Source organism: Aptenodytes patagonicus, chromosome 11 (genome assembly GCF_965638725.1).
Source record: "Aptenodytes patagonicus chromosome 11, bAptPat1.pri.cur, whole genome shotgun sequence".
In the NCBI taxonomy this organism is placed as follows: Eukaryota; Metazoa; Chordata; class Aves; order Sphenisciformes; family Spheniscidae; genus Aptenodytes; species Aptenodytes patagonicus.
In genome coordinates this window covers 12,476,234-12,491,199 of record NC_134959.1, presented here as the reverse complement: position 1 = coordinate 12,491,199, position 14,966 = coordinate 12,476,234, and the positions used below count along the sequence as shown (strand labels likewise).

The following is a 14,966-nucleotide window of genomic DNA, read 5'->3' as shown; positions in this document are numbered from 1 at the left end:
TGCATTTCCAAATAATAGAGGCTTTATAAAATAACAAAAGAATGCAACTATTTTATCCACTTCTTTCTCTGAAATACAGTCAGTCAGTAGGCAGAAGCTGGCCCTTTAAAATAAAGGGTAATTTATTTTTTTAACATGACAGTGAAGCCTATTGGGAGTTTAACTGTGGGACACTATTATAATTCAGGTATGTTTGTGTTCAAGTCAGGAACAGCTGTGATATTCTAGACACCATATACTCCTTCAAGTGCTTCTATGTGTGCACATTCATCCTATACTGTAGGAATATTACAACAAAAACTGTTTTGTGTATGATAAAGGCCAGAAACCTAAAAGTTGAGTCAATGTGGTCTAAAAGGTACAGTACACATGTCCAGGCTCTGCAATGTCTCCTCCCCGAGTTATTAACTCAATTTTTTGTTTTCATTTGTTCTTATATTTTTCCCCTGTTTGTGTGCTCCTTTCATGACCAGGAGGGCTCCGTGCATCTGCTGACAAGGCTTAATCCTATTGCTAATCAGCACACTTGCTGGGACTATCTATTCCACAGCTCAAGTATCTTTATCAGTACAAAGGTTGCCCTAAAATATAACCTGAATATTCTTCACTGTAACTTAAGGCCCTCTACAGAAAAGATTGTCTAAATCCTCTTTGTAGTATTCTTTTACATACACTGAGACTTACCATATCTCTCCTCAGTTTTCCCTTCTTTCAGTTAAGTGACCTCAATTCCTTCATTCTTGATAGGTCTTATTCTCAAGGCAAGCTGATTACAGTCATTGCTCTTCTCTGGACTATACCCAGTTGGTACACATCTATCCTGCACTGTGGTGCACAAACTGGACCCAGGACTCCAGCTGAGGCCCAACAGTGCTAACCAGAGTGGAAGAATTACCTTCCATATCTTAGAGATCTACACATGTTGAGGAATTACTGTGTAGTGCTTGTCTTTTTCACGTTAATGTGGCATTGCTGACTCGCTTTCCGACTACCATCCATCTTTTACTGATACTTAGCGGTTGTTCCCTTCTCTGTATTTGTGAGGCTGGTTATTTCTGCCTACATGCATTACTTGGCCCTTTGTCTAGTGGAAAACTACAGTATATTGCCAGGTCCTATTTTCAGTTTTCTGAGATAATTTTTAATTCCAAGCCATGCCCTCCAACACACCGGTCATTTCTCCCAGCTTGGTGTCATCAGCAAGGGCCATAAGCATCAGTCCAAAGGATTGAATTATACTGAATCCAAACCCTTGCAGAATGCAGCTGAACACATCCTTCTGCTTTGAATGTAGTAACTGTTTTTTGAATAAAATTTTCCAACTTTTTCAGTTTTAACTGAGGATAAGGGCTGACCCAATAGTACAAGCAATTTAAACCACCAGAGTCATTATCGCACCTTGGCTGTATTACTTTGCTGGAAAACAAACACAGGTGGATTGTATATCTCAATATGAGATGCTGCAGCCCATAATCAGGCACACCAGCACCAGCCTACTTGAATCAGCAGTTTATGCAAGTACACCAGGCTGTGAAGTGAACGGCCGAGGTATGGATACATGCGCATTTCCTCTGACTCGGCTACAAAGGCAGTAACCTTGATGTGTTAGTCTGCCTTAGTACCTTTGCCAAAGGTTGTCAGTAGAAGCCCTCAGACTTATACCAATCAGATAGTAAGATTGGTTGAGGATCCAGAGTTATTGCCATTAAAAAGTCAACTGGCCTATTTCGTGAGGTTTTCAAGAGCAGTGACTTGATAAATAAAATGAGAGAAATCCTGTGGGTAAGGGATGGTACACAGTACCCACAAAAGCTCCAGTAGTAGCCACATAGTGTTCTGGGGTTGTCATTTAGTATTGCAACACTACTCGGAGGAAGACTGGTTCCTTAAAATTTGTTTAGTGCTTTAAGGTCTAAGACTTGGCCCAGGCGGTCTTAGAGAAAAGCAAATTGCTTTTATGGTCCTAGTCATTAACAACTTTGCTTCGGTAAAATGTTCAAAGGCCTTAGAACAAACTGTCTTTCAGTGAATCTCCAGAAATGTACCTTGCTCTTCGTGGAACAGACCCAAAGACTTCACAATTTGTACGATCTTCAGTGGACAGCCATTTGCCTACTCCTTCTATCTCTGAAACAACAGCTGCACTGCAATGATCCAAAGTGAATCGAACATCCTACACCAAAACACAGGATTACTGAATTAAGAATTTCTGTAAAATTCAATAAACAAGTTATATCAAATTTTCATCTTTTTCTTTTTGCATACCATCAAGCAAAAAGGGATGGGGTTTTTTCCTGCTCTGTTTTCCATCTTGCAATAAACAGTAACGCCAACATGGAACCATTTAACAAAGAAGGCACGTAACTCTGCATTTAATTTATGCTTCTGAGTAGTTTAAACACTTTCACAAAAACTGTAACTGCATTTGCAAATAAATAATTATCTGCTTTTTGTGCGTAGGTAATTGATTTCAGTGTCCAAATGCGTACACTGAATGTGCAAATGACAACTAAGCCTTTATGCACATTCCATATGCGTTGCAGAGCTTAAAAAACAGGAAAAAGATTCCTCTGATCCCAGAATATAGATTACAGCATAGGTAAATTTGGAATTGACAATGCTGTCTTCCCAAAATTCGTATTATTCATCAAATCTACAAGCACAGTTAGAATAACACATGTAATTACACAGTTTGTTTTTTCTACCCTCCTGTTTCTGCACAGGCAAATGCTATTGGAAATATAAACATCCTGATGTGGAAAAAAATCAAATAACTGACCTGACCACTGGTTCTGACTTCTAGTTGATGCCATTTTTTGTCTGCTACATTCAGATGACTTGGAAACTGCAGCATCACAAAACCTGAGCCATGGCTCATCTTCAGCACAGGAATACCACCGGAGAGTTCTAATACAACATGAAAAAGAAATTAATTTCAGCTATGAGAACCTTTCCATTTTGGATATTTTAGCAGTTAGTGCATGTATTAATTTAACGGTTATTGCTAGTCACATAAAGTGGGGTTCACTATAGAAAAAACTAGAATTATATTCTATGACTTCTATTAGGCAGAAATACTCATTGAATATAGTATTTATTTTTACACTTTAGACTGTGCCACTTCTTTGTCAAAACACTGGAACTAATTCCTGATAAGCAATCTGCGATTTTATAATGCTCTAAAACAATTAACACATGCGGGTTTTACTCCTTCCCGTCTTCTACTCAAATTTACAAGTAACTGCAAAACAAAGGAAAAAGAGGTTAATGATTAACAATATCCAACAACTTCACCTTTCAATTAATTGGGAAGACATAAAATACCAACCATACTGTGCATCTTGTATATTAATTCACAAAAACTAAGCAGTCGTAACCTTTTAAATATGTGTCAACATAAAGCAATGAGTTCTACTTGTGTATAAATTTTCCTACAGTGGCATGCTGGGGCTGGATTCATCCATCAATCATTGCCTGTTTAAAAAAAAGTGCAAAAATGCCCCAAGACTGGAAGCAGTTTAAGTGGATTTTTTTTCTCACCAAACTAGATAAGAATGACACACAACTAAGACCGCATTAATCATGTAATACCTATCTTCAAAGTAGGTAAATTCTTTTATAGCACTGCAGTTTTCTTAGGGGCATTATTTTTTTATATGTATCAATCTGTCTATTTTGCTTTCCCCTTGATTTCTACAACTCTGCGATGGACCTAAAGCCATAGGTGCAGGCTACAAAAATAGACATCAAAGAAGAAAGACCTATTAGGGAATGTTTCAAAATATTTTCAAACCAGAAAATAAATTATCTCATAAGATGGAAAGACAGAATTCATACTCTAACTACTACACTGTTCACAGGCAACCCGTTCCCAAAAGACATTTAATTTTTTCACACATTTTTGCAGAAGTACCTATTGCAATGAAGCTTTCTGTACTCCCAGGTTCTGGATTTGATAAAGGACCATTGTATAGTAAAAGCCCATCTGGAACCACAGTAATAAACTCTAGAGAGAGTGAGCTTTCAAAACAAGGCCTGATGGGACGAAACCATGCATAACCATTTCCATGGAAACTGTGCTTAGTCTGCTGGCAGTCTGGTCCATGAAACGAAGCAGGACAAAGACATCTGAAAGAGCACAAACAAAAAATAGTCAAAATTCCCAATGTTCAACTTTTTTTTTGTTTTACATGCAACAAATATAGCACTTAAATCACAGTAAAAAACCAGCAGTGAAACAATAAAGATTTTATCAGAGTGTCAGGGGTGCTTGGCAGTTATTAAAATATTTTAAGAGTACTAAGTGTATTTATCCACTATACTATCTCAATCAAAAAAAAAAAAAAGTATTTTTGAGGCCATGTTTTTGAGAACGATGAATTATTTCACTAAATAAGTAACACAGAACACCAAACATCAATTGGTCAGTTTATTACAGAGAAAACTCAGGGAGGTTAATTCCTAGCTAGAATAAACCAGTATAATTTCACTAAAGGAATACTGGTGCATGCCAGTGATGCTACAATACAGCAAGTTTCCTATCTAGTATTTTCTAAACTCCTTATAACCCATTGTTTGAACTACATTTCACTCCCCCTACATCTCTGCTGCTACCACTGATACTCACTTTTATCATTACTCTTCTGGAAAAGAAAAAGAAAAAAAAACAGAGCACACTTCCCATTCCTTCATACTGAACTAGGTGCTCTTAAAAAATGACGTGTTAATTATACCACTGGTTTTGCCCCATGGTTTTCTTTCTTACTCACACACTATTTCCACTGCTTTCAGGACTACAGCACCATTATTGGGCCATTAGCGAAAACTCTGTTGTCATTATATTTACACTCCAGTGCACTCATGGGGTTTTTTTGTTTCTCCTTCAGTCAGAAGTACATTTATGATTTTTTTAGACCTTGTAAGAGCCACTCGACACTTCAAAAATAGAAGAAAAAAAAGTAAGAGAATCTGCAATACAACTTTCCTCACCTGTAACCATTCAAAGTGTCAATACACATTCCACCATTGAGACAAGGGCTTCGAGGGTAGGAGGAACAAGAGCGATGAACTCTGTCCCTAGCTGAACAGGTGCAGACCGCATTGATGGTGGTTGTTACCGAGACAAATGACACGCTTCCAGTATCCATCACTGTTGGGATGTCACTCACGGTGAGGTGGTTTGTACAACTGTTGCCCTCACTACAATTTGCACTCCTACATTCATCTACATCGATCTGTGAAATGTTCAATTGTAAAGCTGACTGGATCTAAGAGAAAATACAGTTTAACACATCACCAGTCTCTTCCTAATGAATGCTTTTATTTACTTTTACTTACTTTCTTGCGTATTAATTAGTAACATCCCTGACTATGCAGGCAAGCAAAATGATTTAACAAATACAGGAAAATTTCAAAAAATTACAGTAGCAGTATTTCCTAAAAACTTAATCATTGACACAATTGACTGTGAACATGTTAAATCTGTACTGGTCTACTAACATTATTTCTGAGGACCAAAGCTTCGAGAGCAGTGATACTCCACCTTCCAAGCTGTGTCGTCTGCGTCACACTTCTCTGCACCGTGATAGCAACAGGCATATTTTAGGTCAAGCCAGGATAAAAATTCTTCTTCATGAGTTATACCCAGATATTATTTCTTACGTTCTCTCACACGTAAGGATACAGACACAGGGCTCAGCTGCATTCAATAATAATGTCCACAGACAGTGGCCTGACAAGACCACTTCGTAGCAATTAGAATTCAGCCTACTGATTCGTGCCCCATAAACTTACATTTAATGTCAAACTGTCTGAAACAAAATGCAGTCAACTCAGCATAGCGGATACTATATTCTGTTCTACATTAACCTTTGCTAGTTCATTGTTTTTATCATTAATTGAGGGTGCACCTGAAAGCCCAAATACCCAAACAAAGAGAAGAGCCTCACTGTATATATAGGTCTTGTAATGTAGTAATAGTGTCTCCGCAGTTAGCAACTTCTAATCCGAACAGATCAAAGAATGAGCAGAAAGCACAAAGAAGGGAAGCAAGCTGTTCACAATAAACCTGAGGCCAGTAACAGGGCTGCCATTATTTCAGACCTTTTGTATTTCAGCCAGTAGCCTACGCACTGGATTAAGTTATCACTAAGTTTGTTCCCTGGCACAACAGATTTCTTCCTTCTGCTTGTTTGGGGATTTTGCACAGGTGCCTATAAAGCTTCAGAATTTGATTTGTATCTGGTGATTCGAATACATTAAAATGACGTGTATTTAGTGCCCAAACCTGAATACAAGAGGGCACTACTCTCACAGTCGTATACACTGAGGTATAAAAATGTAAAACTACCAACATGAGATCAGGCTTAGACTCTCTTTATTTATACATTTAATAGGTATTTTTTCAAATGATAAAATGTATGACAAATATTTTAAAAATAAGCTTTGAAGAGACCAAAACAAAACAAAGAAAAAAAATAGAAGTGCTTTAGTATTTATGTAACTTGTGCAGTCATCTCAATTCACCACTGTAAGAACTTTGACCTTTATAATCAATTGTTAGTATTATCCTCAAATGTCCTAACATGTATTGAAAAACATGTCCCCAAAGGCATAAAATATACTTCATAATGACATGATGCATCCTGTCAATGCAGTTTCGTGTCTGCTGCCCACATCTATCACCGTTAGTGGAGAGTCTACAATGCACATTTAGACAGCTATGTAATACTGTTACAGAAAAACATAGTGTATATAAACAACCTTGGCTCCTTTACAGTATCAGGATGGATTATTTTTCTGCTAAATAAAAATAGTTGTTGTAAAGCTATATCCCAAGGAGGTAATGCAAACATATTATTTATTTAGCAATTCAATGAATAATTTCAGTGCTAATTACTTATTTTCTATATTTATAGTTAAACACATGTACAAAAACTACTGGAGAAATTCTCCAGCTATGATTGGTTTTCTGTAAACTATTGGTGACTATTCACTAGAGCTATTCATTAAATATTGAAAGGTGATATATAATTAATACAGACATATTTTTTCATTAAAATATGTGAAGCAATGCCCTTATTACCACTTCAATGAATTTACCTGCCATATATTATGGCACAGAGTATTTGAAATCTACACAATTTTCTATATTATTGTTGCAGTAATTCAATAAATATGCAAAAGAAGCAGTCTTTATGCTTCATGAATGCTATCTGCCTCTGGTATTTCCTTCTTGGTCACTCTGAAGAGTCTCATAATCCACAAAACTATTTAAGACACAGTAAAGATGTAGGCAGGTGGTAAGTTAAGATATTCCTGCTGTTTGGTCCCCAGAATCAGGCAGACCCTACCATATTCACACAAATGGAAAGTGCTGTTTTCTCTTCAGGAAAAATCCTCCATAAGATGTACCACGTATTAAACTCAAACGTGTCCCCAGAGCCACAAATGACATGTCAGGAAGTGCTGCCTTGTCCAGGGCAAGTTACAAGCCAAGCAGTGGCATCTTGCCTTTGCGCAAGGCAGCAGCTTTAGTGTCTATTCAGCAGCATCTGCAGTACTTCAGCAAAGCCAAAATCTGGAGGACTACAGAAAATAAAAGTGGGGCCAAGACAAGAGTGTGTCTGGGTAACTGAGTTAGAGGGCATGCAGGATCTGGTAAGAGAGTAGGACAGTTGGTGAACATCAGGAAATGGAAGAAAACCTCTTACATTCAAAAACTATTTTCCCCTTATAACAGTAAAAAAGAGTAAAAAAAGTTGGGGGAGGGTGTCACTTCGTATTTAAAGTTGTCCTTTGGTGAGTTAAATACAATCACAAAATTGGTTGTCTCCATCTCACTTGTCTGTTCTAACTGTTCTTCTAACCTGCATATTCCTTCCAGCAGGATTTTTTTCTATGGATTGCCATCTCTTTGTACAGTAGAATTTCCATTTGGGTGGCATCAAGCCTCTACTGTAAGTGTCTAACCACAAGCTGATGCCTTGGGTATTTCCATCAGCATCTGGAACGTCCAAAAAGCTGTCATTTTCAAGACATTCTCTATACTATGTACCACTTTGGTTTCTAGGGATTCTTCTGCTTTCATATTTAGAAGTCTGATAGATTACACAATGAAACACTGACTGGAGAAAACACAGTTAACTGTACCATGATGGGAATGGAGAACCATCTTTCTGCAACTAAAAAGTCGTTATATTTATTGAAGCAGAAGTTAATACGACCATATAATAATTGTATGTATGGGACTAAGGAGAAGGGAGAAAGCTTGAATTAAGCACTTGCTTGACAAGTGGTTTTGTTCCAAGTGAAGCAAAAAAACCTTATCTGTAGATCTAGAATATTCTTTCACTGAGATTTGGGATATATACCTTGCAAACTCAGTACTTGGGTGAATTACATATATGCATGATAACCCTAGAGAATATACCTCATTTTTAAATGCTGCCATCTCAGCATGCAGTTTCTCAGGTCTGTAATATGCCGAGCCACCATGGACTGCAAATCTTACATCTGTCTGTTTTCCGTCAATGTTCATCACGCTGAAGACAATGATATCACTAAGCTTAGCAGGTAACATTTTTGCTAGTAATTCCTTGAACTTGTCGTATCTCGTTTTGCCGTGTTCATCTCTCCTTATGAACTCCTCTGCTGTGACATCTGAGTTTGGGATTCAAAAATAGATAAACATGAAATAGTAGGAGACCACAGGCTAATTTCTCAATTTATTTCTTATTTAACAATATGGAAACATACCAGAAAGTGCCCTACAGTGATAAGTAAATCAAGTATTGATATAATAATACCTACATCACTCACAATCATTCAGTTATAGAAGCAGCTCACCTGAACTCTCACCAGCAAATAAAACCAACCTGACAGACGCACAGTGGCTGAGTTTTGAATGGCTTCATTTTCCAGCTCTTTGACATGGATTTGTACTGTAGATACAACATCAGGACAAACTCCATCAGAAACTCTAATTTTTAACTTGTGTATTCCTTGAGGAGTGTTATCCACCATCATCAAAGAACCAGTCCTCTGATTTAATCTGAAAGACCTAGACATAAACCTTTGATTAGGAAACCTTAATAAATCAAAATTGAGAACTTACTTTATTCATTAACATAATTCAGAAGGCCTTAAACGTTACATGAAGGTTGTAGGATCAAAACTTATGGGAATTAGCAACCAACCTCAGAACAGCACCAGAAACACCTTAATTCAGAAATGACAATCTGCAGAGCTTATAAAAAGACGTTTCTGCGCTCCCAAATCCCCAGACTTTCCCAATCCTGAATAAAAACAGTGTGTAGTTGAACCACGGGGTTCAACATAGTCATCAGGGGCTGGTCTATGACATAAGTAATAGAAACTGACAAAACCACACACAGTCGTTCCAGATGCTCATTTATCCGTCTGGAACAGGATTCTGTATGAAATCTCTGATATCATCTTCTTTTGCCACTTCAAAGGGACAGTAATCAGTAATTATGGAAATATTCCATGACCACTGTTATGGAACAGTAACCTGTTAATATGGAAAAAGACCCAGGGGCTGCTGACGGACAGAAAGTGAGTCTTTAATTTTGGGCTACGTAAAGCTTTTGAACTATTATTCACAGCGGAGACAAAAATTCACATTCATTTTCACGTCCATTTTCTGTACTTCGAACAGCATACAATCATGCTATACACCAGCTCACTTTATGATATGAACAAATAATGTGTAAGTAGGAATTAAGGATCCAGTTCAACATTTCGATTAACAGAAAAAAACTCCACTAACCTAAGAGTCTTGGTTTTCGCACACAATTGTAAATTTAGCCATCAACGGAGATCACCAAATGCCTTTCCACTTTTGATGAAATTATTCAATTCTGCCCTTTTAAATTTGGGATTTGTATTCCATCAACTCTAACATTTGAGGGCAAGTATTAAAAACTGCCTATTTTTAAATTAGATCTTACAGAATGCACATTTTTAAATAAATTAATGATGACATCTGACTAAGAATCAACATCATGGTGCGATCCTGCACTTTCTTGGAAAAAATATTTCATGCATTACTTTCTTAATACATAGTTACTCAAGTAAAAAAGAAAAGGAGCATTCAGAAGGTACATTCTTTAATACACTCAATAATCCTGGCTTTATGCACAACCTGAACACAAAGAAATACATGGCGAGTAAAATAATTACAGAAGCATAAATATTACTCATTTTGACACAAATACAATCCTCACTTGAGCAGTTTTCCTTCAGAGAGAAAAGTTTTATTGTCCCAGTCATCTTGATCTGGTGCTAACACTTCCCCAAGCACTGTTGTTGACCATTTTCCTGTTGAGATAAATTATAGTAAATCTGCATTTAATTTTTTGCTTTTCGGTGCACTTTACATTCTGCCGCATTAATTACTGCATTTAGTATTTTCAGTATTTCAGATTGCTGCTCAATTTGGTGATGGTTATGATCCAAGATTCTTAAAATAATGCATAGCCTGCCAGTTCTGGAAAGGTGAGTACACTATGGATGTCACATGAAAGAAGAAAAGCTCAAAACAACACAAAACAACAACAGAATGATACATGAATACAACTCTATATAAAATGCTCAGACCAAAAAAAAAAAAAAAATCACCACATCAGGAGTTAATCCCCAAATGTTTCATTGCTATTCTACTATTTCAAATGGCACACCAGTGGAATCCAGCAAAAGAGGGAAGGCATCTTGTGGGGCGCAGCTGGGAGAGGAGGACGTGACTGAGAAAAGGAAATGGGCAAGAAGCCACCAAGCTGTGCCAGTTCTTGGCCCTTTTTTCAGGCCCCTGTGGGCTGTCACAGAAGTGGAACATCCAAGCAGCTGTTCTAAAATAGCAAAATGAGCAACTCCAGGGAAGGAGACCTTTGAATTCCACAGCCAAGATCCAGCAACGTGGGAAATTTTTAAGCTTCAAATCTGGAGCCAATCCACCCTAGAAACTTCATTCTCTCATTTCTATGGCAGGACCTGGTCACATCTTTTTCTAATTTAGGCATACCGAATTCAACAAAAATAACTCATTGCAAAAATACCTTCTGTAGATTGATCTTCTCTAATATTTATCAGAAATTCTACCATTTCAATGATAACTGAGATATAGCCAAGTCTATCTGGAATGGAATATTTGGGGAAAGGCGTAATAAACCATGCTTAATAAGGGCCACCAGGACTAGTTTAAGGTCAAGCTTTACAGGTAATTTCAGGAAAAAACACAGTAATAGAAATTCAAGACAAAGTTTAGAAAATATTATTAAACTGTTCATCCTCTGCTAAACCACTCTGATAAGAAAACGTAAAGCATTCACTTAATGGATGCATTTGCTCTGCTCTCTCCCACTACATTAATCCTCATAGTACTGTGGCTGCTATCACAGAGCAGCTCTCCTGCTGGTATTTCGTGAACTAGGTGCTGTGCACTGCTCAAGAAAACATCTTTTTTTTCACTTCAAAGACTACATGTTCTAGGAAGCAGTCACTTACTGCACCCCAAAGATTATTCTTTTCCTAAAAAAAGCACTGACCCAGCTTTCTCTCGGATTCTTTCTTGCCAGCAGAAAACCTCCCTCCTCAAGATTTCTATCCTGCTCAGCCACACAGTGGCTGTCACAGTGGAGGTGGGACTGGTCTACAATTTCTGGGTAGGGCTCATCTATGAACCTCTGTTACTCTAAGTTGCTTCAGTTCTGCCATTCTCACCTCCAGATCTCTCAGCATCAGGTACTTTCTGAATCATGTGTGCACACAAAAACCTTTTCCTCTGTGTAGATGAAAACTGGTCAATGGAAAATAGATTTTATCGGTTTATAAAAATAGTGCTTTTCCTGCATGTGCAATATATACTTGTTTGCAGCTAACAGTTTTTTGGTAGATGATCTTTTACACACTAGGGTCTGAGCTTTGCAAATATATTTTACTCGTTCCACTTTATTTAGTAGTTTACAGAATTGGAATTTCAGTTTCAAAATATGTAAACCATTTTAGAAAAAAATTAAGAACTGCAAGATAGAAATTATGTGTAAAACCGTGCTGTATTAATCAATCTGATTATAATATCCAGATAGCACTTACCTTTGTAACTGTACACATAGACTTCCTTATAGCCAGATTCATGGCAGTTGTCATTTTCATCACCAATTGTTATAGTTAGGGTGTTTGTAGAGCTCATGGCTGGAATCCCACTATCTGTTATAACTATTGGCAGATGAAACACCTTCTGCTTTTCTCTGTCAAAGGACCTCAAAGCAGTTACAGTTGCTGTGTTATTTCTGTTGTCAGTAAGAGAAAAATCCAAAGAATTCTGATAATCTGGTGGTAATGAAAATGTAAAAGGTGGCCCATTTTCTTCACTGTCTGGATCAAATGCATGAAGCAATTCTGATGTATGGTTCATATACACTATTTCAGGCTTCATGTTTTCCCAAACTACAGGCATGTATGGTGCCTCAAACCTTGGTCCATTGTCATTAACATCAAGCAAGTTAATCAAAACTGTAACGTTTCCAGTGCGGGCAGGTGCCCCTTGATCTGAAGCTTGTACAACTAAACTGTATTTTTGCATGACTTCACGATCTAGTGTATTTGCCACAATCACGTGACCATATTGGTCAATCACAAACTGTCTCATAGGATCCGAATCTGACTTTATAGAATATATAATGTTCCCATTCAAACCAGAATCCTTGTCTGTAGCTCTCACTGTGGTTACTGTAGTACCTACAGGCACGTTTTCAACGAAAGGGCTTGTCTGAATAAACTCAGAAAGGAAAACTGGGCTGTGGTCATTAGAGTCTTCAACTTCAATCAGGCACACTGCAATACTTGAAAAATCAAGATCTTCCACTGTAATAGTAAGATTAAACTGCCTTTCACGTGCATTCTCAAAATCCAATTTTTTTTTCAGTCGAATAGTGGCACATTGCCATTCTTTGCCATTCTCAATATAAAACTTCTGCTCTGGGTCTCCCCCGATGACACTGAATATTAAGTCAGCATTTTCCCCAACATCTGCATCTGTAGCGCACACTTGCAGAACTTCTGAGTCGATGGCACTGTTTTCAGGAATTGTTGCCTGCCACATCTTTTTTGTGAATTTAGGTACATGATCATTGACATCTGCAATCCAGAGAGTGGCAGTGCCAGTTCCTGTTAGCCCTCCCCCATCTCTTGCTTCAACAGTTAGAAAATAACTTTCAGTCCTTTCTCTGTCTAGCATTCCTACCGCTACATGGATTGTACCAGTATTGGGATTGATATTAAACATGTCAGTACCAAACTCATTTTTTACATTCTCTGTTATCCTGTAAGTCAGGACAGCATTAAGACCTACATTTGGATCATCACGATCAACTGCACCCATTTCCATGACTAACGTGTCTGCAGGAGAATTTTCAAAGACATTCCCATTGCAATCATCAGGCATGCATGTGAACATGGGTGCATTGTCATTTATATCCCACACATTAATAATTACATCAGCAAATCCCGTAAGTCCTTCTCCACCTTCATCAGTAGCCAATACAACAAATCTCCACAGTGCTCTCTCTTCCCGATCCAGCATCTTGTGTGAGTAAATGCTGCCTGTTTTCTCATCTATTGTGAAAATATCAGCTGCACCGTGCCCATGCAATGAGTATCTCAAATCTCCTTCATCCACGTTACTATCAGGATCATTTGCCATAACCTACAAAAGTTTTGAAAACAAAGACATGGAAATTATAAAATATGCAGTGACTGCATTATATCCTATACGTTGCTACAGTCTAAAGGAGTCCAAGCAAAAGCATACGACATGCTATTAATATGTGCATGCCAGATGAATGGCAAATGAGAGGTGGCTGAGGGACAATTCAGAGTAGGTAAATATGCTTTGCACTACAATAACAATGTAGTTATTCTAATACTAAAATAATATTTTATTTTTTTATATTTGTAGAGGTAATTTAACTATGCTATTCTGGCAGCTACTTTAAGATGTTAATGATTTGCTTTTTAGGATCACAAATTATCCATCCTGCTTATCCTACTTACTATCTTTGTAATTATTTTTCCGTAAAAGTCCACTTCTCTTCTTCCACTGACAAAAAAACTCAGTAAAACTAAATTTCATTAATATATCTGTGCTGGATTATTATTAACATAATTGTACCAGAGTAATCTGTGCTCTTTCATTGAAATATTATAATCTCTGAAACTGCATACACTACCTGAAGTACAAAGACTGGTAACCCATCCAGTTCCTCAATTATACTTCCATAGTATTCACTGATAGAGAAAACTGGAGTCTCATCATTTTTATTCATGACACTGATGATGATAACTGCATAATCTTCCCATTTCCCGTCAGAGGCCAACAAGTGAATCTCATACATTTTTGTTTCTTCATAATCCAGTGGTTGGGCAATAAAAATGGCTCCTGTTTCTGGTTCTACATCAAGTACTCCTCCTGTGTTTCCAGCTGTGATCTGATACCGTAATTTAGCATTTGTTCCTGTCAATTACCAACAGTGTCAGAAAACACACATTTCTTGAAGTAGAGTAAAACATGGGATGTTAAGATGAAGTACAAATCATACCCTAACTGATTTTTGGTATTGTAGTTTTGTGGTCTTTTAAAACATGCAGCTATGTCAGATTATTTATCAGCATTTTCAATTCTGGTATGTCCAATTGTAATTTGTGTCTAATTATAAAATGTGTCTTTGCAATGAAGTATTAATTCTGCCTTTACTTATGATCCCTCGAATTCACTGAAGGACAATATGACTGGCCAAGGCTGTGGGACCAAAAAGACAAATTCTTATTTGCTAACACCCAGCATGTAAGAATGAGTTATCATAAAATACTTCATACTGTAGAACCATTCTGCGCTCATATTCATTTATGCATAGACTTTATCAACAAACAGGATAATTATGTATCAAGCC

At 37.3% G+C, this 14,966-nt stretch overlaps 1 protein-coding gene across 2 annotated transcripts in view; it reads right to left on the bottom strand.

Moving 5' to 3' along the window:
• The window catches only part of LOC143165608 (neural-cadherin-like), an 84,128-nt gene that overhangs the window by 15,455 nt on the left and 53,707 nt on the right, over window positions 1–14,966 (bottom strand). For both annotated transcript variants that reach the window (XM_076349162.1, XM_076349161.1), the window contains exons 18-26: window positions 14,247–14,530; window positions 12,112–13,723; window positions 10,248–10,341; window positions 8,877–9,061; window positions 8,432–8,661; window positions 4,990–5,267; window positions 3,914–4,128; window positions 2,780–2,907; window positions 2,046–2,173 (exon numbers count right to left, since the gene is read on the bottom strand). In XM_076349162.1, coding sequence (XP_076205277.1) covers window positions 2,046–2,173; window positions 2,780–2,907; window positions 3,914–4,128; window positions 4,990–5,267; window positions 8,432–8,661; window positions 8,877–9,061; window positions 10,248–10,341; window positions 12,112–13,723; window positions 14,247–14,530 — 3,154 coding nt within the window. The remainder of the gene's footprint in view (window positions 1–2,045; window positions 2,174–2,779; window positions 2,908–3,913; window positions 4,129–4,989; window positions 5,268–8,431; window positions 8,662–8,876; window positions 9,062–10,247; window positions 10,342–12,111; window positions 13,724–14,246; window positions 14,531–14,966) is intronic.